This window comes from Xenopus laevis, chromosome 3L (assembly GCF_017654675.1).
Source record: "Xenopus laevis strain J_2021 chromosome 3L, Xenopus_laevis_v10.1, whole genome shotgun sequence".
Classification (NCBI taxonomy): Eukaryota; Metazoa; Chordata; class Amphibia; order Anura; family Pipidae; genus Xenopus; species Xenopus laevis.
This window is the reverse complement of record NC_054375.1, coordinates 110,849,980-110,871,274: the sequence shown is the minus strand read 5'-3', so window position 1 is coordinate 110,871,274 and position 21,295 is coordinate 110,849,980. Positions and strand designations below refer to the sequence as shown.

At 39.5% G+C, this 21,295-nt stretch overlaps 1 protein-coding gene and 1 long non-coding RNA gene across 3 annotated transcripts in view; one reads left to right on the top strand and one right to left on the bottom strand.

Moving 5' to 3' along the window:
- Nucleotides 1–9,983: 9,983 nt before the first annotated feature.
- On the top strand, nt 9,984–16,984 carry LOC121401555. Its single transcript, XR_005966347.1, has 2 exons — nt 9,984–10,159; nt 16,670–16,984. It is a non-coding gene; the product is annotated as an uncharacterized LOC121401555 (long non-coding RNA).
- Nucleotides 12,566–21,295, bottom strand: part of LOC108711415 (high affinity cAMP-specific and IBMX-insensitive 3',5'-cyclic phosphodiesterase 8A) — a 115,243-nt gene continuing 106,513 nt past the window's right edge. For both annotated transcript variants that reach the window (XM_018253129.2, XM_018253130.2), the window contains exons 18-22: nt 20,554–20,771; nt 18,716–18,848; nt 17,924–18,091; nt 16,085–16,214; nt 12,566–13,242 (exon numbers count right to left, since the gene is read on the bottom strand). In XM_018253129.2, coding sequence (XP_018108618.1) covers nt 13,136–13,242; nt 16,085–16,214; nt 17,924–18,091; nt 18,716–18,848; nt 20,554–20,771 — 756 coding nt within the window. In that variant the 3' untranslated portion in view covers nt 12,566–13,135. The remainder of the gene's footprint in view (nt 13,243–16,084; nt 16,215–17,923; nt 18,092–18,715; nt 18,849–20,553; nt 20,772–21,295) is intronic.

Below are 21,295 nucleotides of genomic sequence, written 5' to 3'. Positions count from 1 at the left end.
TATTTTTTGTTTTTTTTAATTGTTAGGTTTTATATTGTACCTCTTTCCAGCCTGCTGCTGCTGCTACTACTACTACTACTACTACTACATGTATGGGAACTGTTATCTGGAAACCCATTATCCAGAACTCTCTGAATAACCATCTGAAAGGCCATCTCCCATAGACTCCATTTTATCCAAATAATCCAAATTCTTTAAAATGATTTCCTTTTTCTCTTTAATAATAAAACAGTACCTTGTACTTGATCCAAATTGGGATGTAATTAATCCTTATTGGAATACCTGCACCTTACATTGGTTTGATCGTTGCTGGGTTTAATGGAAGCTCTTGTAGACCCTGATCTAAAGCTGTGAACCCACCATATTCATCACAGCGTAATGACATGCCAATAATTATAATAAGTAGAATTCTGCCTAGGACTGGACTACCAGACAGAAAGGTTTTGGCCTATGCCCTGACCCCTTTATTTTATATACAGGTATGGCATCTGTTATCAGACAACCCATTATCCAGAAAGCTCAGAATTACAGAAAGACTCCCATAGACTCCATTTTATCCAAATAATCCAATGATTGCCCTTTTCTCTGTAATAATAAAATAGTACCTCGTACTTGATCCAAACTAGGACATAATTAATCCTTAGAATTAGAAGCAAAAAAAATTCTATTGGGTTTATTTTATGTTTACCTGATTTTTTAGTAGACTTAAAATATGAAGATCCAAATTACAGAAAGATCCGCTATCCAGAAAACCCCAGGTCCCATGCATTCTGGATAATGGGTCTTATACCTGTACTACTACAACTAATAATAATAATTTCAATTCAATATCTGATCCCTCCTTTTGACCTTCAAATCTTGTCATTAAGCCCTAGCATCCAGATAGCAGTTGAAATTCAAATGCAGACAGCTGCAGGACATTTATTTCAAAAATGACAGAAAAATAAAGACTAACTGCAAATTGTCTTAAAGGATCAATTCAGTGTAATAATAAAAATGTTTCTAATATAGTTAGGCAAAAATGTAATGTATAAAGGCTGGAGTCAGAGGGGGTCTCACATAGCAGAACAGAACCTGTTTTTCAGCTCTCTAACTCTAAGTTAGTCAGTGACTTTAAGGTGAGCTACATGGGACATAACTGTTCAGTGAGTTTGCAATTGATCATCAGCATTCAGTTCAGATTCAAAAAGCAACAGTTATGACCCATGTGGCCCCCACTTAAGTCTCTGATTGGTTACTGCCTGGTAACCAATCAGTGGAAACCAAGAGAGCTGAAAAGCAGGAAGTAGTATTCTGGCTATTATGTTACACATCCAGTCACTCCAGCCTTTATACATTACATATTTGGCTAACTAACTATATTAGAAACATTTTTTATTTTGCACAGCCTATCTATTTACCCAGTTTTTATTTTTACACTGAACAATTCCTTTAAGACTATTACTCTCTACATAATACATAACATTAATTTAACAATGAACTTTCCCTTTAAGCAAAATTTAAATATAGTACTGACTACATAGCTACAACCTTAAGCTGATCCAGTTACTACTGTATTAGTATGTGCCCCTATTAGGAACACTGCCCAGCAGCCAGGGGGCCGTGGCCAACCCAATAACAGCACAGTGGTGGTAAGTATGGCTGCCTTGCAATGCTGGAGAGGAAACAGGCCCGGACTGGAAATCTGTGGGTTCTGGCAAATGCCAGATGGGCTGCTGTAAGTTCCCATAGACAGTTACTATTTAATGGGCTGGTGGGGGGGTGTTTGGGCCTCTGTGTACTTGGAATGCCAGGGCCTATTTTGATTCCCAGTCTGGACCTGGCTGGAGACCTGGGTTTGACTCCACCAAAGACACGATCTGCAACGATCTTGTGAATTCTTCTTATTTCCTTCTAGAATTAGTAAGATTAATTATCACCTGGTAAAATAACTACAGGTTGTAAGGTCTAGTGAGGGGGAGTGATGCAGAAATAAAGATAGTATTATATGGATAATATTCTAGTTCAGTCTATGCTTAACTTGCACCATCCACACAAGTGATTCTAAAAAAGAAAAGCAAAAACAGAAGACAGATAGATACAGATAATGTTAAAAATAATGCCATAGGCTTATTATTATTGTTCAGTATAGTGCCAAGTCTTTGTTCATTGAGCTGCAGCGTAGAAGGAAACTATGACAAATACAAGCTATTTAAATGGAGAGGAAGGCAGGGAATTGTTTTTCATAGGCAGCAATTGAATAGTGAAAATGTTTCATTATTATTAGGGAAAATAAACCTTATTTTCCCTTTTTAGATAGGAATAGGTAAGAGTTGGTAGAACAGAGTTTCATTTCCAAGGGCCTCTATTTCATCTCCCCTGCTTGTAGAAAATGAATCACCCAGCACTGACAGGATCTGTCAGCTCAGCCTAGAACCTCACAATTTACTATAAATATTTCCTTTTTGCTGCCATTCAGCAGTGCTACATCATTATATAGCTCTCAGAGCACTACACACGCTTGCCTAAAGCTGGGTGTGAGGGGGGGGATTCTTGTGCCATGCGAAGAATTCTGTTAAAACCTGGAGAAACAGGGAAACTAATAAAATCTCTGAGATGTAATATGGATCAGGATCAGGGAGTGGCTGGCAAATGTAACTAACTACAGGTATAGGACCTATCATGCAGAATGCTCGGGACCTGGGGTTTTCTGGATAACAAATCTTTCCCTAATTTGAATCAAGGGAAAAAAATCAAGTAGACATTAAATAGACCCAATAGGCTGGTTTTGCTTTCCGTAAGGCTTAATTACATCTTAGTTTGGATCAAATACAAGCTGCTATTTTATTATTACATATTTGGATAAAATGGAGTCTACAGGAGCCTTTCTGTAATTCTGAGTAGTGATGGGCGAATATATTTGGAAGACATGATTTTGCGGTGAATTTCCGCGTTTCACCACAAGCGAATTAATTCGCGAAACTGCGTAGAAATTTCGAATATGAAAAATCCGACACGTCATTGCCTGACAAAATTGTCGCGCGTCAAAATAATTTGGTTGTCTATTGACTTTAATGCATTTGAACCAAATAGTCACGAGTATAAAAATTGGCGCTCACGTCAAAATTTTTCGGCTGTCCATTGACTTTAATGGATTTTTACCAAATAGTCGCGAGTATAAAAATTGTCGCCTGCGTCAAAATTATTCGCCCGTCCATTGACTTTAATGCGTTTGGACCAAATAGTCGCAAGTACAAAAATTGTCGATTGCGTCAAAATTTTTCGCATTGACTTTAATGCATTTGTACGAAAGTCGCAAGTATAAAAATTGTCGCTCGCATTAAAATTATTCCGATGCCTATTGACTTCAATGCATTTGGACCAAATAGTCGTGCGTCTTAAAATTTACAAAAATGGGGGGGGGTGGAAGCACTCTAAAGGCTAAGTTATAGTATATTTAAGTGTAATGGAAATTGATGCTTGCGTCAAAATTATTTTGAGGCCCATTGACTTCAATTAGTTTTGCGAATTTTTCGCTGTTTTGCGGATTTCGCGGCACATATTCACCCATCACTAATTCTGAGCTTTCTGGATAATGGGTTTCCTGATAACCATTGCCATACCTGTATATACAATAGATATAAAGGGGTCAGGGCATAGGCCAAGACCGTTCTGCCTGGTAGTCCAGTCCTAGGCAGAATTCTACTTATTATTATTATTAGCATGCCATTACACTGTGATGAATGTGGTGGGTTCACAGCTTTAGACCAGGGTCTACAAGAGCTTCCATTAAACCCAGCAACAATGAAACCAATGTAAGGTGCAGGTAGTGTCTCTCTGTTCAGATCTGCTCATTAGTAATAGTGCAGCACTTTAGTGGGACAAATGACATGTCGCCGGCAGCACTTTATTAGCCAGTGGGACTCATTTGCTCTCAGTGTGGAAATTTGCCCCAGGGCAGTAATCAGTATTTAGCTTTGATCTGTTTTCTGCAGGCAGAATACTGGGACACATCTGCCCCCTGTTAATATCCCAGTATGTTTATATCTGCTGGGGAACAAGTTGTGTCTCTTGAGTAGGCTTGAACTCAGTACTGAGTGAGATAAATACCATGAAATGGGCATTTCTAAAGGCATATGGAAATCGCATACAGTTGTCACTACTTGCAAACCCACCGTACATATTAACATGGAAAATTCAGCCATCGATGTTTCTGACATTACCGTTACCATAGGAACTGCTCTCAGGCAATTGCCCTGCAAAAGTGTTGAATAATGAAATGCCCCTGTAGATTTCAGTGTGAAGTGCGTTTAACATTCATAAGGAAACTAAATACATTTCACGGTACTGTACACACTTCAGCGCAAATAATAAGCCATGCGCCTGACAGAGTGATCTCAGGCATTCATAACACTGTGCTGTACATATAAAAATATAATACAAATATAAAAATATATTTAAAAAAAAACCCCATAGGTAAAAATACAAGGAAGCAGAGGATATTGCCAGCACAGTGTATCTACAGTATATGTTTGCAATAAGCCACATTTTGTCTTCATTTCTCATGTGTGAAATGTGTTCTTTCCATGTTGTGGGATGTTAAAGAGCCACTATTTCTTCATTCATTGTTTCCTGTGTATTTGTTTAATGTACACATAAATATAACTTCTTCTATAAGAGGGTTACTGACCCAGCATGCAATTCCAGCCTGGCTCTACACTTCACCAGAAACCCATAACCACAAGGAAGCCTCTCCATTGAAGATGGTGTCCCTCTCTCACTTATTAGTCTCTACAGACAGGCATAGTGCTCTCTAGTAACCTGGGTGGGGCCTCCAAAGATCCCACTTTTCCTAAAGGAACAAATACAGGGAATTTTATTTCCCCAGAGTCTTTACCAGCATTAAAGAGATACTGACACCAGAAATTGAACCTTTTTTTACATCTACCATAAAATTGACTTTTCATGCTTCTTATAACTTTGCCATAAAGTATGTGCCTGATGCTTTTACATTACCTTTCTTACCCCCATGTTCCTGTATGAGGGCGCTGCCATATTTGTGCAGCAGGAGTCCGTTAGCATTAGAAATTTTAAGGGTCAGGGCACACAGGCAGATTCTGGGAGATTAGTCGCCCATCAACAAATCTCCTCTTCTTCAGGGCGACTAATGAACTGCCTTCCCATCGGCTAAAATGTAAATCGCCGGCACTCGGAGCAATTTGTTTTCCGAAGTCGCCCGATGTTGCCTGATGTAGAATATGTGGGCGACTTCGAAAAACGAATTGGTCCGAGTGCCATCCCACCGGCAATTTATATTTTTGCCGGCGAGAAGGCAATCAGGGAGATTAGTCTCCCCGAATAAGAGGAGGAGATTTGTCGCTGGGCGACTAATCTCCCAGAATCTGCCTGTGTGCCCTGACCCTAACTGACAGGCTGAGATGGGACAGTCAGGTTGGCAAAACAGTCAGGTTTGGGAACTTCAACTAACAATTACTTACAGAAACAAACCTCTCAGCAAAAAAAAAAATCAGCGTGACCTATAGGTAACTTTTAATGTACATTCATATTTTAAAAGTTTTTTTGTGTCAGTATAACTTTAAGCCTCTAGATAGAATATATATTATATATATATATATATATATATATATATATATATATATATATATATATATATATATATATATATATATCCTTCCAAGTGAGTATCCGCACTCCAAGGCAAATAATTTCAGCAAAGGGAGGGGTGCACGGTAATTATGTATATGCCAATTATTCAGAGACCAGCACTCCCTGTAGTAAAAGCCAATTTCTTTATTGTGTCTGTGCCCGAAACGTCGGGCACAGACACAATAAAGAAATTGGCTTTTACTACAGGGAGTGCTGGTCTCTGAATAATTGGTATTTATATATATATAGATTATATATATATATATATAATTCCCGTATACCGCTCTATATGATTTATTTTTTCCCCTCTCCCCCTCCCCTGGGGTAACGTGGATGCATTTTGTCAAGAGGATGGATAGCTGGCGTGTCCCCTCATGAGATATTGATGCGGACAAGGTTCAGATCTAGAATGCTGCTTTATTGACCTCTTCCACTCTGGTGTGGTATCTGCCCATCTAATCTCAATGGCCATTATACTATACCTCTGAGTACCCTATTTCAACATGTGGACTCCCTCTTCAGGGACGGCTTAGAGCTTCCCCATAGAATGGAGCGTTCATGCACCCGTATTCTCGTGGGAAAATACTGTGCTGAGTGGGGTGCACTCCTGGCTTTCACTAGCAGGGACTGCTCCCTTCTTACAGCCAGGTAATACCCTGTTGTCAAGCATACCACTCGGCTAATACCGAGGGGTGCCAGGACACGAAGAGCGTATAAGGGTTGCTAGGCAACGCGTCTGGGGCTTATGCTTGCAGCCGCTCGTCTTGCGGATTAACTTCCGGTCCACCGCTGTGAGAATAGAATAAGGGTCGCGCTGACTGCGGTAAATAAGGATACGGCGGAGACGGGCATAGCACACTAGCAACGCAGCTCTACACGTTGAATATCTCTGACATGGCATAATAAAACCCTCCTCCACACTTGCGGTATGACGGTTTTTGTTTTTAATACCTGGGATCACTTTTCCCTTTAGTTTTGTTTGGTTGCTAGGGGCTCCTAGTAACCACATTCTGGCGCCAAATAGGGCCTATTTAAACCCCCTCTGCATGCACTGTTGTGGTTTTTCTCCCCTGACGAAAGCTCCAAGATGGAGCTGAAACGTTGGATCATAATAAACCTGATATAATTTAACTCTTTTTGTACTTTACTACATATTTGGTGTGCCGTCATCTGCTGGGATATATATATATATATATACAGATGCTGACTTATAATGAACCTTTTCTTTATTAAAAAAGAGAGATGTATAGGGTGGAACTGTATTACAGACATCTTTTAATAGCATTTGCCATTTTAATATGCTTCCTCAGTCTATCATTTTCCTTCCCCCTTGGTGCAACCAAATGACTCATGTTTTGCATCTCTAAGAAACTGCATAGTTCCAGCAGTCACAAAGGTTGGGAGACAACACGAGTCATTTTGGTTACAGGGAACAAAAAGTGCAGAGGAAACAGTAATAAAATATGAAATACTGCTTAAACAGTGCTAATAATAATAGAGACTGTAGGTGAAACCAGCTATTGTCTACAACAAAAGTGGCTTATGATGAAATGAGATAATATACAGTCATGAAGGCATTGCGAGCATTCTGCCATCCAGGACCTTAATGGGCCATTATATAGAGTTATGCATTTTAAAAACCAAAAAAAAAAACCTCAAGATGATTTTGTTTCTGAAAATGCTTGGTTAGTTTGTCGAGTATATTTCAGCACTCCTAGAGAACATTATCAAATGTTAAAGGAATTGTTCAGTGTAAAAATAAAAACTGGGTAAATAGATAGGCTGTGCAAAATAAAAAATGTTTCTAATATAGTTAGTTAGCCAAAAATGTAATGTATAAAGGCTGGAGTGATTTGATGTATAACATGTCAGTCTGAACACTACTTCCTGCTTTTCAGCTCTCTTGGTTTCCACTGACTGGTTACCCTGGTTACCAGGCAGTAACCAATCAGAGACTTGTGGGGGGGCACAAGGGTCATATCTGTTGCTTTTGAATCTGAGCTGAATGCTGAGGATCAATTACAAACTCACTGAACAGAAATGTACCATGTGGCCCCCCTTCAAGTCGCTGACTAACTCAGAGTTATAGAGCTGAAAAGCAGGAAGTTGGATTCTGGCTGTTTTATTAGACATCTGTTCACTCCAGCCTTTATTTATTACATTTTTGGCTAACTATATTAGAAACATGTTTTATTTTGCACAGCCTATCTATTTACACAGTTTTTATTTTCACACCGAACTGTTCCTTTAAAGTGATTATGCACAGCCTTTGTCTGACGTGACAGAGAATGGAAGCTCCATGTTTCTCTGGACCCATTACCACTCATCTGGACTCAGATCTATGTGAGGGCTGGGTCTACAACAGCAGAGAACAACAGTAGCCACATGTTTTAAACTGGAAATGTTAAAGTACCTTATAGAGGAGCAGGTGACTTCCTATGGGTAGCTATTAGCTATTCCTAGACGAGGAGACTAAAACACCCTGTCCATATTAATTCAATCAGATTATGTTACTAATGCCCTGTCCTTACCTCCAGTCTCAGGCAGGAGGCAGGTGCATTTTCCTTGGGTCACTTCTTCCTTCAACTCACCATACTGCAGGCACACACACTCCACTGAATTCTGCATACAGACCAGATGGTGCCAGACTCATGTTCATTATATGGCAACAGTTTTACCAACACAGGAAGATTCAATGACAAAAAAATAATTCTACAAATGCAATACACTCCATAATAAATTGTTTATTTACTGTGAGCCCAATATTAATAAATATTAATTTAAAATAGGCACAACAGATTAAGCACTATATAAAGTAGAGGCCATGTAAACGCTTCATATGCCAAGTAAATGAACTCTTTTAGCTGTATGTGCCCAGGTGTACCAGCTTTAGACTAGATGTGATCAGAATCAAGGAGAAGCCTTGCAGAATAGTGTTCCCAGTCAATTCTGCTTCTCTCCATCCATTTCTTTGGGATTTTTGAAAGAGTATTTATCAATGGGTGAAAATGAAAGTTCATCCTTTGATAAATATGCCTTTAAAAATTCTATAGAAATTAATGGAGAGTGGTGGAATTTCACTCTAGTGGACTGTGGTGATCTCTAACTTCACTCTTTGATAAATATACCCCAATGTGTTAATGGGACCATCTGTAATGGAAAGAGCAAACCAGTACTGCAAGGATTGTTGGCAATAAAAAAAAACCCCAACATTTAAAAGGACCGCTATATCATCAGGCAGCATTGTCCTTTGCGGGTATAGTTTTATTATAGGAAATGCTAGGGCGTTGTTCCACGTATACTGCCATTACCCATAATGGTATCATTCAATATCTGACTCACACAGGGTCGGACTGGCGCAGTCGGGGCCCACCGGGTTGTGAACCTCGGGGGCCCCGTGCGCATGCGCAAAAACTAGTGCGCATGCGCGAACGTCAGCCCCAATGCGCATGCGCGAACGTCAGCCCCAACGCGTGCATGCGCAACAGCGCCGAAAAACTTTTACTGCCGTTCGGGGGCCAATCTAGGACCGGGACTGGGCCGGCGGGGGCCCACCGGGTTTTTTCCCGGTTTCCCGCCGGCCCAGTCCGACACTGGACTCACACATCCTCCTGACTTCTTGTAATAGGATTATAAACACGACTGCATAGCAGGATGCACAAATAGACCTTAATTGTTCTCATTTTTATTTTGGAATTGATGAGGAGTTTGTAGCCATACTGGAGTTAAGGCATGGCAGCTTAGGCAAGACTCAGTAATACGTTTACTTAATTAAAATGAATCAAATGGCAAATACATATATATTCAGGTTTAATAAAAATAAATAATAAAATGAAGGTATACTGGCCCTTAAAATGATATATATTATTTGTATTATTATTCTATTATATATATATATATATATATATATATATATATATATATATATATATATATTATTGTGCCAAAAGCCTCTGCTATTATATTGGTTAAAGGGGCAATATGCCTTCATTTTATTATTTGTTTTTATTAAAACCTGAATATATATATATTTGCCATTATACAGTATATGTATTTCCTTTATTTCTGCTAAGATTCTGTAAAGGTATTACAAACTCAATATGCAGATTAGCCATTCCTAAACTGCTAGAAATGTAAGCTCCCAGGAATGCTACACTGGTATTATAGAAATGGACAAACTTCACAGCAAATAATGATTCAGTAGAACTTACTATATGGCCAAAAGAATCCAGACATGTGCCTGTCCAGTATTTCATTCCCAAACTATTTATATGAGTTTGGCCCTTTAGATGTTAGAACATTGTTGGTGAGATTTGCTTTCTTTCAGTGAGGTTGAATGCTAATTCTGGCAGGCCTGGCATGCAATTAACATTCCAATTTATCCCACAGGAATTGTCAAGGATGTTATTGTACGCTGCAGCTTTAAAGTTTGCTTGTGCTGGAACCAGGGGCCCAAAACCTGAAAAACAGCCCCAGACCAATATTCCTCCTCCACAAAACTTTATGCATTCAGGTAGGTAGTGTTCTCTGGGCATCTGTCAAACTCCTAACACTCCAGTCAACATTTGTTGTTGGATTTGTTTGCTTCTGATCATAAAACCCCACACTCCCTACAAATAGTTAAATAGTTCTTATGCTGATGTTGCTTCCAGAGACAGTTTGTAAGTTGGCAATAAGCGTTCCAGCTGAGGACATGTCATCTTAGACAGGGAGTCCTGATACTTTTAGCCATAACACTTGAAAACGGCTTTGCCCGAAACATGTCGTGTCAGTAAATGTTTTGCAGTAAATCTGCTAGTACCTGGCTCTACTACTTTATATTTTGACGCTTCAGCCTTTTATGGACAAAGGCAGAGCCACAGGTGTGAATAAGGCATGCTTGGAACCAGTGCTTTTTGGCAACCAATCAAATGACTGAATTCAAACATACCAATAAAGCCAACTGCTAATTGGTTGCTATGAGTCACTAGGACAACTTTACAGGGCCTGTGTAGTATCTAACAAACCAGTAATTAGAATTATGTGCAGATATATATATATATGGCCTTCTATACATTCTTATTAAAGGGGTAGTTCACCTTTAAGTTATAGAATGGCCAATTCTAAGCAACTTCTCAATTGGTCTTCATTATTTTTTTTATAGATTTTTTTAATTATAAGCCTTTTTCACCTGACTCTTTCCAGCTTTCAGGTGGGGATCAAAAAGCACATGCTCTGTAAGGCTACACATTTAGGGCAGAGACACACATGGAGATTCAGGGAGATTAGTCGCCTGGCGACAAATCGCCTCTTCTTCGGGCGACTAATCTTCCCAAACTGCCTTTCTGCGAGCTAGAAGTTGCCTCACGACAGTGTCGGACTGGGATACCAGGGGCCCACCAAAAACCCTTAGACCAGGGGCCCACTCTAAGTATTATTTTCTTCCTTTCCTTAGTCAACCTCTAATCTCCTATTCTCTTTTCTTTCCATACTATAACATATTATTCCATCTTTTTAGCCTCTTTATTCTCATAGAAAAAGAGGCCATGAAATAAGCCAAATATTTAGAAGCAGGAGGGCCCACTGACACCTTGGCCCACCGGGAGTTTTCCTGGTATCCCGGTGGGCCAGTCCAACACTGCCTCACGAGGAAATTTTGGGCAACTTCTTGCGGCGGGAGGCAGTTTGGGGAGATTAGTCGCCCGATTAATAAGAGGAGATTTGTTGCTGGGCGACTAATCCCTCCCGAATCTGATTGTGTCTCTGCCCTTATAGTTATTGCTACTATTTATTACTTATCTTTCTATTCTGGCCCCTCTCCTATTCATATTCCAGTCTCTTATTCAAATACATGCATGGTTGCTAGGGCAATTTGGACCCTAGCAGCCAGATTGCTGAAATTGCAAACTGGAGAGCTGCTGAATAAAAAGCAAAATAACCCAAAAACCACAAATACAAAATTAAAGCCAATTGCAAATTGTCTCAGCATGTCCCTCTCTACATCATACTAAAGCTTCATTTAAAGGTGAAAAACCCCTTTAATACTGTAATATTAATGTATATAAATACACAAAGGCAGCTTCTTTTCCGACATAGAATTATAGTGAAATAATCTCAACAGTTGAGAATTCATAAAATATACATTTTTATTGTTACTGGTGCTTACTGTGAATGTTTTATTTAACCATGTGAAGGTACATACCTTTCCAAACTGGACTTAAGGAATATCCTTTTGCAAAAGAAAATCGAGAAGCTTAAAAAAATGCTTAAATATATTTTCAACCTCCCCCTCTGTCTCTGTGGTGGAATGCGTTGTAGAAATATAGTATAAAATAAGGCAGACTTCTGATAGGGAACCGGACTGCAAAAGATGGGCTAAAGAATGGCAGGTTCCATCCCCTTCCCGTTAGAGCTAGTGGGCCTTCCAACACATTGCATAGCAATTCCTTGTAGATCCACTGGCCTCGAAAAAACGTTTTAAATCAATTAAGAGCAAAACAGGACCATCACCGATTAAAAATAGCTTGAAAATTTCCCTGCTGTGGCACTCAATGCTACGGAATCTTCTGCGAGTCTCGCAAAAGCAGCTTCTTAAATCAGAAAGCCAACAAGAGCCGACACATCCACATAAAGTCTTACAGTGCAATACAAATGTGTCATTGAATAGTATTTCTATATTTTGCATTATGAAAATAAAAGGTCTGTACATCAGTTAAGGTATATTCATGAGTATGAATCGTGTGACTTTTGTAATGCATCTAAAGTTGGCTTTGGCTTTAGTCTTTTTTATAAATTCATAGAAAATATTGAATATCTAACAAAATAAATAAAACATATTTCAATCATAGATGCTAATGATCAAGTTCAAAATTCTCGTGTGTTATTTTGCTTTGTACAACTGCTACTAAATAGCCTTGAGAGCTCCCTATCAGTAGTGTGGAGAAGTGAATGATTGCCCCTTCTGTGATTTTGTTTTTTTTTTTGTTTTTTTTTTTAAATAGAATAGATCTATTTTTTTTTTTCAGAGATCAAAAACTCCTTCATAAAGAGTGCATTTTAATAGGTTGATTGTTACAACTTTTTAAGTGCTTTAAAAAAAAAAAAAAAAGCAGAGTGTTCTCCTCGAGCCGAGAGACACAAAATAAAGATTTTTCCTTCACTTGCAAATCTGAGGTTTTTGTCGATTTCTGAGCGATGTCTCGGAGAAAATAATTATCCAAGGGTATCTTCAAGAAAAGAAACAGGTAACGGTTTTGCAGGACCCGTCAGTACTGGTATTGCAGCATTCCAGTGTAAATTAGTTTGTACGATACGTCAAGAGTTTTTTTTTCCTTTAAAAAAAGTTTTCTGCATTGTACTGGAGGTAATGTTTGACCTGATGATGATGCACGTGAACGTTCCGCTAGATGCTGAAGATGGATCTGGTAACAACTGAATGAACCAATAGGAACCCGAGCCTCATGAACTGATAAAGGATCTTCAGTGACTGTGTCTCCTTGCGCCGCTTCAATTATTCAGGGGGCGGTCGCAGAGTCTTTAGCTGTCTCTCGTCTAGTGATTTCCAATATTTAAAGTTATTATCCAGATGCTGCATCAAGTTGGGCAAATCAGCAAATGCTATTAAAGGGGAAAAAAACAACAGTTATGTATACAGTATGTATAGGTAAAAGAGAAAAACTGAAAAACCAATTGGGAGCAGCCACTCAATGAGGGCAAACTTCCACCAGGCAATAGTTCAAAGTGAAGAAAGTGTCCACAACCTTACGCGTTTCGTGTCATAAACACTTAGGGGCACATTTACTAAGCTCGAGTGAAGGATTAGAATGAAAAAAAGCCAAATTACGAAGTTTTTTTTGGCTACTTCGACCATCGAATTGGCTACTTCAACCTTCGACTACGACTTTGAATCGAACGATTCGAACTAAAAATCATTCGACTATTCGACCATTCTATAGTCGAAGTACTGTCTCTTTAAAAAAAACTTCGACTACCTACTTAGCCACCTAAAACCTACCGAGCACCAATGTTAGCCTATGGGGACCTTCCATAGGCTTTCTAAGCAATTTCTGATCGAATGAAAATCGTTTGATCGATGGATTAAAATCCTTCGAATCGTTCGATCAATTTTTCCTTCAATCGTTCGAGCGAAGTAAATGCAGTAAATCCTTCGACTTCGATATTCGAAGTCGAAGGATTTTCTTTGATGGTCGAATATGGAGGGGTTAATTAACCCTCCATATTCGACCCTTAGTAAATGTGCCCCATAATCATAGGCTAACCTTTCAGAGCCATGCCTTAAATATTTAAACCCAAGTGCACCAATTGGTGCAGTGATTTGATTGGTGCACTTGTGTTTAAATATTTGAGGCATGGCTCTGAAAGTTTAGCCTATGATTAAGTGTTTATCACACGAAACGCGTAAGGCTGTAGACACAATAAACTTTCTTCGCTTTGAACTACTGCCTGGTGGAAGTTTGCCTTCATCGAGTGCCTGCTCCCAAATGGTTTTTCGGTTTGTCCGCTCCCCGTGCTGAGGGCTCAGGGTGGTGCACCTGGGCCACTTCCCCTTTGTGGTGAGTAGTCAATATACTTTTGGAGACCCCAATATCACAGATGTATTAAAAGAGACAACCAAAGATGTTGTAAAAGTTATTTACTAACACTGGGCAAATTTGTACCTTTCTATAGGTGACTGCCCAGGAGCAAATTTGCCCGCTGTTGATAAATGTACAGTTGAACTGGACACAGGCTTTGTTAAAGGGATGGTTCACCTAACTTTTATTATATTATAGAATGGCTAATTCTAAGCACCTTTTCAATTGGCCTCCATTTTTTTAAATTGTTTTTTAAATTATTACCTTCTTCCTTTGACTCTTTACAACTTTCAGATGGGGGTCGCTGACCCCATCTAAAACACAAATGCTTTATTACTCGTCTTCCTATTCAGGCCCTCTCTAATTCATATTGCAGTCTCTAATTAAAATCAATGCATGGTGTCTAGGGTAATTTTGGAGCCAGATTGTTGAAACTGCAATCTGCAGCTACCAAATAAAAAGCTAAATAAGTCTAAAACTAAAAATGTATATTGTCTCAGAATGTCATTCTCTATATCATATTAAAAGTTAATTTAATGGTGAACGACCCCTTTAAAATAACAAATGGATGACTACAGATGGATTAATTTGTTTGTGAAGGACTGGTTGCTCATTAATGCATTACTAAGCTAATGAGGTCAATGACATAGCACTGGTATTGGCATGAGTAACAGCAGTGGTTTTCATTTTATATTAAGTTTGGATTATGAGTTATTTAGCTTTTTATTTAGCAGTTCTCCACTTTGCACCTTATAAACCATGTATTGATTTGAATAACGTACTGGAATATGAATATGAGTGTGCCAAAGATGAGTAATAAAAAGTAGCAATAACAATACATTTGTAGCCTAAGGGCTGGGACACACTGGGCGATTTGGGGAGATTTAGTCACCTGGCGACTAATCGCCACGACTTTTCTCCCCGAATGCCTCCCCTCGCTCTGCGCCTGGATAAAATGAAAAGTCGCCGGTGCTAATCACACACTGCCATTCGTTTTTCAAAGTTGCCCGAAGTTGCCTCGCGACTTCGAAAATGAATCGCCGCGTGTGATTAGCGCATGCGATTTTTAATTTTAGCCAGGCGCAGAGCGAGGGAAGGCATTCGGGGAAGATTGGTCACGGAAAGTCGCGGGGATTAGTCGCAAGGCGACTAAATCTCCCAAATCGCCCAGTGTGTCCCAGCCCTAACACAGCATTTGTGTTTAGATGAGGTCAGTGACCCCCATTTGAAAGCTAGAAAGATTCAGAAAAAGAAGAGAAACAATTTAAAAACGATAAAAACTAAATAATCACAACCAATTGAAAAGTTGCTTTAAAGGTGAACTACCCCTTAAAAAAAAAAGCTTATTTTTGTTTATACAACACCTGTTGAGTGCTGTACTTTGCGGGACTGCTATATTACTATGCATAAATACATATATATATATATATTTTTTATTATTATTATTTTTTTGCCATGTTTATGTTTACTGCCCTTTAATTCACAATAGTTCACAATATGTGAAACACTACAAGGTAAAGAGCAGCTAGAGGTCTAACATTAGTACAGCTCAGGTTATTTCAAAGTATAGGACTGTTGCCCTACGTCCCATGGACCTTAGCTCTATGCAGCTCAATTTTGAAAAAGGGATATATCTAAAGATGGACAGGGCTGGTCTCCATGAGAAGAGGTACAGAAGTGTTGTTGCTAGCATTGTTTGCTCACCATTTAATAGTTCAGAATACAGCTGAACAATTTGTATTGTTACTAAGCAAGTTTTAAATAAGGCTTCATTTGCGGTGAGAACCCTACAAATAAAATGTACCGTGGATAAAAAATAGAAAGATGACAAAACGGACCAAAAATGGAAAATGACATTATCTTACCATCCCAGGCGTCAAACATATCAGTGATGAAATAATCAACAAAGGAGATCTGGGATTTCGGAATGCTACATGTGTTTCTGTCAAACACTGGCATCACCACAGGCAAACCCTTTCTCTTCTCCTCATCTGTCTGTAACATAAAGATAATTCCATCGATCCAAGATATCAAGCAAATGAAAAGAAAACGTTGTTCTACCCTCTGGGCATCGTTAATGAGCAAATCTATAAGTATATATACATTTTGTGTTTCCATAGCATTTACACACATGTCCAGCAAAAGAGAGGTTAATATCTGGCAGTATACAGTACAATGAAATGGAATTCTTAGGCCTGATGGTCAACCCCACTGGAACCTCACTAGCTGCTGAACATGGAAGGTGCACAGGCTTTCTATGAATACAGTGCTGCCATGTTTTGGTAATCCCGTATTCCTAAAGGCAGGCAGTGGGAGGTACTTGAGCATCCATAAAGATGCCCCATTGCTTGCAGATCAATTAGACATGCTAGATATGGAGCACCAGGAAAGAGCAGGGCAGCTTTTGTATTTTTTCTAATATTATGTAATTTTCTTTTTAACATTTGCAGCTTTTCCACCAGCAGAAAAAGACTACCCATTTTCCAGTGCCTTACTGTGAATGAACTCTACAGTGACTGTCTCAACACTAATCATTATGCATACATCTGCAAGACTCATCTTCCCACTGCACCGCTAATGATGTTCCGCTCTGTTAAACAGAACAGATTCCTCTGCTTTCATATTCCAATTAAAACGTTTCCTCTCACCCAAAATGCCACTGGAATCCTGTCCCCTTGCTTCCCTAAACACTGCTGTTCAGATGTTTTCCAGCACCCAATCTATGTTTTATTCATTATTTTCTCAATACATCAGCCCACAAAGAATCGACTTTGCATTTGCTCCTACCTTATGGAATTCTGTCCATCTCCCCATCAAGCTGTTCTGCAACCTTTAAAGGGGCAATGAAACCTCTAGAACTTGTTTTTCTTCTTCTGAGATATGTTTATTCAGATATACAGCCAACCAATCATCCACCTTAGCTTTCTTCTTAAAGGAGAACTAAACCCTAAAAATGAATATGGCTAAAATGCAATATTTTATATACTGAACATATTGCACCAGCCTAAAGTTTCAGCTTGTCAATAGCAGCAATGATCCAGAACTTCAAACTTGTCACAGGGGGTCACCATCTTGAAAAGTGTCTGACACTCACATGCTCAGTGGGCTCTGAGCAGCTGTTGATAAGCTAAGCTTAGGGGTCGTCACAAATTATCCAGCAGAAAATAAAGTTGGCCTGTAATTTAAGTGATGCTACAAGGCTGATTATTAAATTCTCATGCTAGTGCACTGGTTTCTGTGCTGCCATGTAGTAATTATGTGTATTAATTACTAATCAGTGTTATATTGTGACGTTTATATTCTATGGGGCATATTTATCAAGGGTCGAAGTTCGAAGTTAAAAAAACTTCGAACTTCAAATTGAAATATTTATTATTATAGTTAAGCTTTAGTTCTCCTTTAATAGCAATACTGCAAGCTGGGCTGCTGGCCTCCTGTATAGGGTAAAGTGGGTGGCAGTTTGACTTCTCAGTGCAGTTTGTTCAAATGGCTGCACCACCATACCACATTCCACTGCACTTACTACCATTGCCTTTCATATGGGACCTTGCTGACCTTGGCAGGGTTAGAGAAGTTGCCTGGATCTCAATCAGCTTCAGAAGTTTTTATACATTGCATTTGTCTTGTGATAGCCATTTGGGAATAAGATACACAGAAAACTCAAAACATAAACCTAAAAGTAGCAAAACACAAGGTCTACTTACTTGTGCAAAATACTCTTCTGAGATCCGACCAGCCCACTCAATGCACTGCTCAAGTGCCCGGCATGGATTGGAAATGTCTGCGCACTTAATAAGCATTCTTTTAATGAGGATCCGGTTTTCTGGAGATGTCAGTATGTTTATAACAGCATCATCTTCCTCAAGGCTGCCCTGGATAAAACAACGATGTACAAGACAAGATTCATTTGAAGTCTAATAAGCCAACCTTATACCTCCAAACATTAAACATAACAACCCCTTTATAAGTCCCTAGTGCTGGTGAAGTAGAGAATCATTAATAACCTGTTAGCTGTTATGTGTTACTAGACCTGGTGCAAACTTTGATCTTTTAGTACATTAGTTTCTCCTCCCCTCCTTGTCATTGACCTGTTTCAATCTCCCGTTCTCTCTGGCTATTGCTGCAGCGGCAGCTTTGCTCTGGAGTGGGACAGAGACTGGTGAACTGAAATTCATAGTGCCCCAGATGGAGCATTTTCCATGGTTAAAGAGGCATCTGAAATCCAATACAGATAAGTTTTTTAAAGTGATATTAACATATTCCTAAATTACCTGGAACATGTCTATAACATTTTCTTAAAGGCAGCTGCCCATACCAGGACTGAGTGCAGAAAAGTGTGGTTCTCTGGGCCAGAAATACTATGTAATATACCAATAACTACTTGTCTTAATAGCAATGGGCACAACAGCAGACATCTTAATACCTTCGTTTGTTGTGTATACACGCAGACGCATCACTGTAATAGTTCGTTAATGTGATAAAACAACTCTGCTCACCCCATTCTCCTCCACTGCTGCCAATGGTTTATTGATGCTGTTGACAAACTTGTTTACATGCTCAAAGTGCTTCGTCATTTCAGTTGCTAAGACCATGTCGACGATTGCTTGCCGCAAAGAGCGGTATTCATTCCTGTTTAGTGATGTAACAAGGTTGTAATGAAGAGAATACTGTCAATAGATTCTGTGACAATATACAGTATGTAATGAAAGTAAAGTGTGATGCAGTAGAAGCAGCATGATGAGGGCAATATATGATTCGTTAGAACAGGATATCATTGTAAAGGGAATGGGGAAAATGTATGAGGAGTAAGGGACATGAGGAAAATGATCATGGTTTCTAAAGATCAGCAACCTGGGCAACCTGAGTACAATTCCTGCATTCCTTGCAATTCTGGGCAACTGCCCCTTTTTCTATTTGCCAAACATTACTGAGAAGAGCTCAGCCTACTTGGAAATCAAATTTATGAGAGATGCTATATGAAAGGTATTGCACACACTTAGGGGCAGGTTCACTAAAGGGCAAAGTGGCTAACGCTAGCGACTTTTCGCCAGCGTTGCTACCCGCAGGGACATCGCCAATTCACTAACAGGGGTAGGCTCCAATTCGCTATCGAACGGGACTGTCACTGGCATTCATTCGCACTCTATCGCCAGTCGACTTTTCTTTATGGCAAACGAACATTACATCTTTTGCCAGAGTTGACTTTGCCACCTCAGACCAGACGAAGTGCTAAAAAGAATCTAGAGCTTCCTCGATGTTCACTTACATCGTATCCTGTTTGCCGAAAAAGCATTAAAGTTCAAAAAATGCTGGCGACTTTTCCTTTTTTTAAGCGGGGATTGGCTGCAAAAGTCCTCATTTTTGGGTTAGGGGTCTCCAGACATTTCATAACATATGGAACATTCATTTTACAGTGGGCTCATGTGTAGGGCATTATATCAACTCTCTTGTCTTTATTAAGGTTGCCTGGAAATGTGTAATAAAAAGTGGTAACTTCAAGCATTTGCACCAACATTTATAATAAAGACTTCCATACAACTTTAAACTACCCGCTTTATGCAAATTGACCTAAGCACAAGAATAGCGAATTTTCTCTAGACACAAATGAACTCTAGCGCATATAAAATGTTCACACTGCCAAAGTAATGCTAGCGAAAAGTCACTTCCATTCGGCGCCCAGGACGCAAATTTGCATATTAGTGAATTAAGAGTAGTGGTAGTAAGTTTGCCCCTGGCGAAGTGGTGCTATGTGTGCAAGCGGTCGCTGGCGACAATTCGCCCTTTAGTGAATCTGCTCCTTAATGTCTTATTAGAACAGTTCTATTTTTAAAAAAAATTAGTTGGCCACAGACACACAGGCTGTCATTACCCTTAGGCAACAATGGCAATCCATGGGTCAGATACTTAGCGTGTTATAATCATTAGGGATATGGCCCAAATTGGGACATCAGAGTGGAAGTGAGAAAGAGAAGTGGCCCCATCAATTCTGTATCTACCAAGTCTCCAAAAGAAGGTGCATCGCCAAATTACACTTTTTCAACTGGACATAAAGATCTAACAGTAGTGGCCTTTCAAACTAAGGTACCTACTCCATACATGCTTAGATATAGAGTTTGAGATTAGGCCATTTTAGACACCTTAAGGGTTGCCACCTGCCTGGTTTTGACCTGGACAGCCCGTTTTTTTGAAAAGTTGTATTCCCCATGATTGACTCGGCTAATCATGATTGCCCCTGATGTCACAACCCTGTTGTGTCACAACCCCGCCCCCATGTCACAGGCCCGTCGCCTGCTGGAGTTAGACGGCCAAAAGTTGGCAACCCTAATGGACTCACCTCTCCATGTTTTTGAAGATATTGCACTTGTCATCTCTAGTGGTGAGCTGGAAGGCTAGGGCTGCATGGTGGCTTTCTAACACAGCTGTGTCATTGTAAAGGATTGCCAGCTCACTTCCCGCATTACAAAGGAATGAGTTGGTTCGACCAGGGTGATCCACATCATGGACTGTGGCAGCGATGAGAGCAGCAACTTCATCAATCTGATCCAGGCTTTGCTAAACAGAAGATAGGACATGGTTAACATCTTATTAGGAAAATCATCACCTACAAGTATAAAGGCCATTACACATAGGGGGATTTCAGATGCCCTTGCTTTTCAGTAGTCAAAACACCCCAAACCACTAATATTTGAGTTATTTAGCATTTTATTCAGCCACTCTCCAGTTTGCAGTTTCAGCTATTTGGTTGCTAGGGCCCAAATTGCCCAAATTACCCATTGAAATGATTTGAATAAGAGACTGGAATATGAATAGGAGAGGCCTGAATAGAAAGATGAGTAATAAAAAGTGGCAATAACAATACATTTGTAGCCTTACAGAGCATTTGTTTTTTAGATAGGGGTTAGTAAATCCCATTTGAAAGCTGGAAAGAATCAGATGAGGGGAAATTACTCAAAAACTATAAAAGAAAATAATGAGGACCAACTGCAAAGTTTCTAGGAATTCTATAACTCAAAGGTGAACTGCCCCTTTAACAGGGACGAGCTTTAATCAGAAAATAATGTACTATTTTGCTCTAC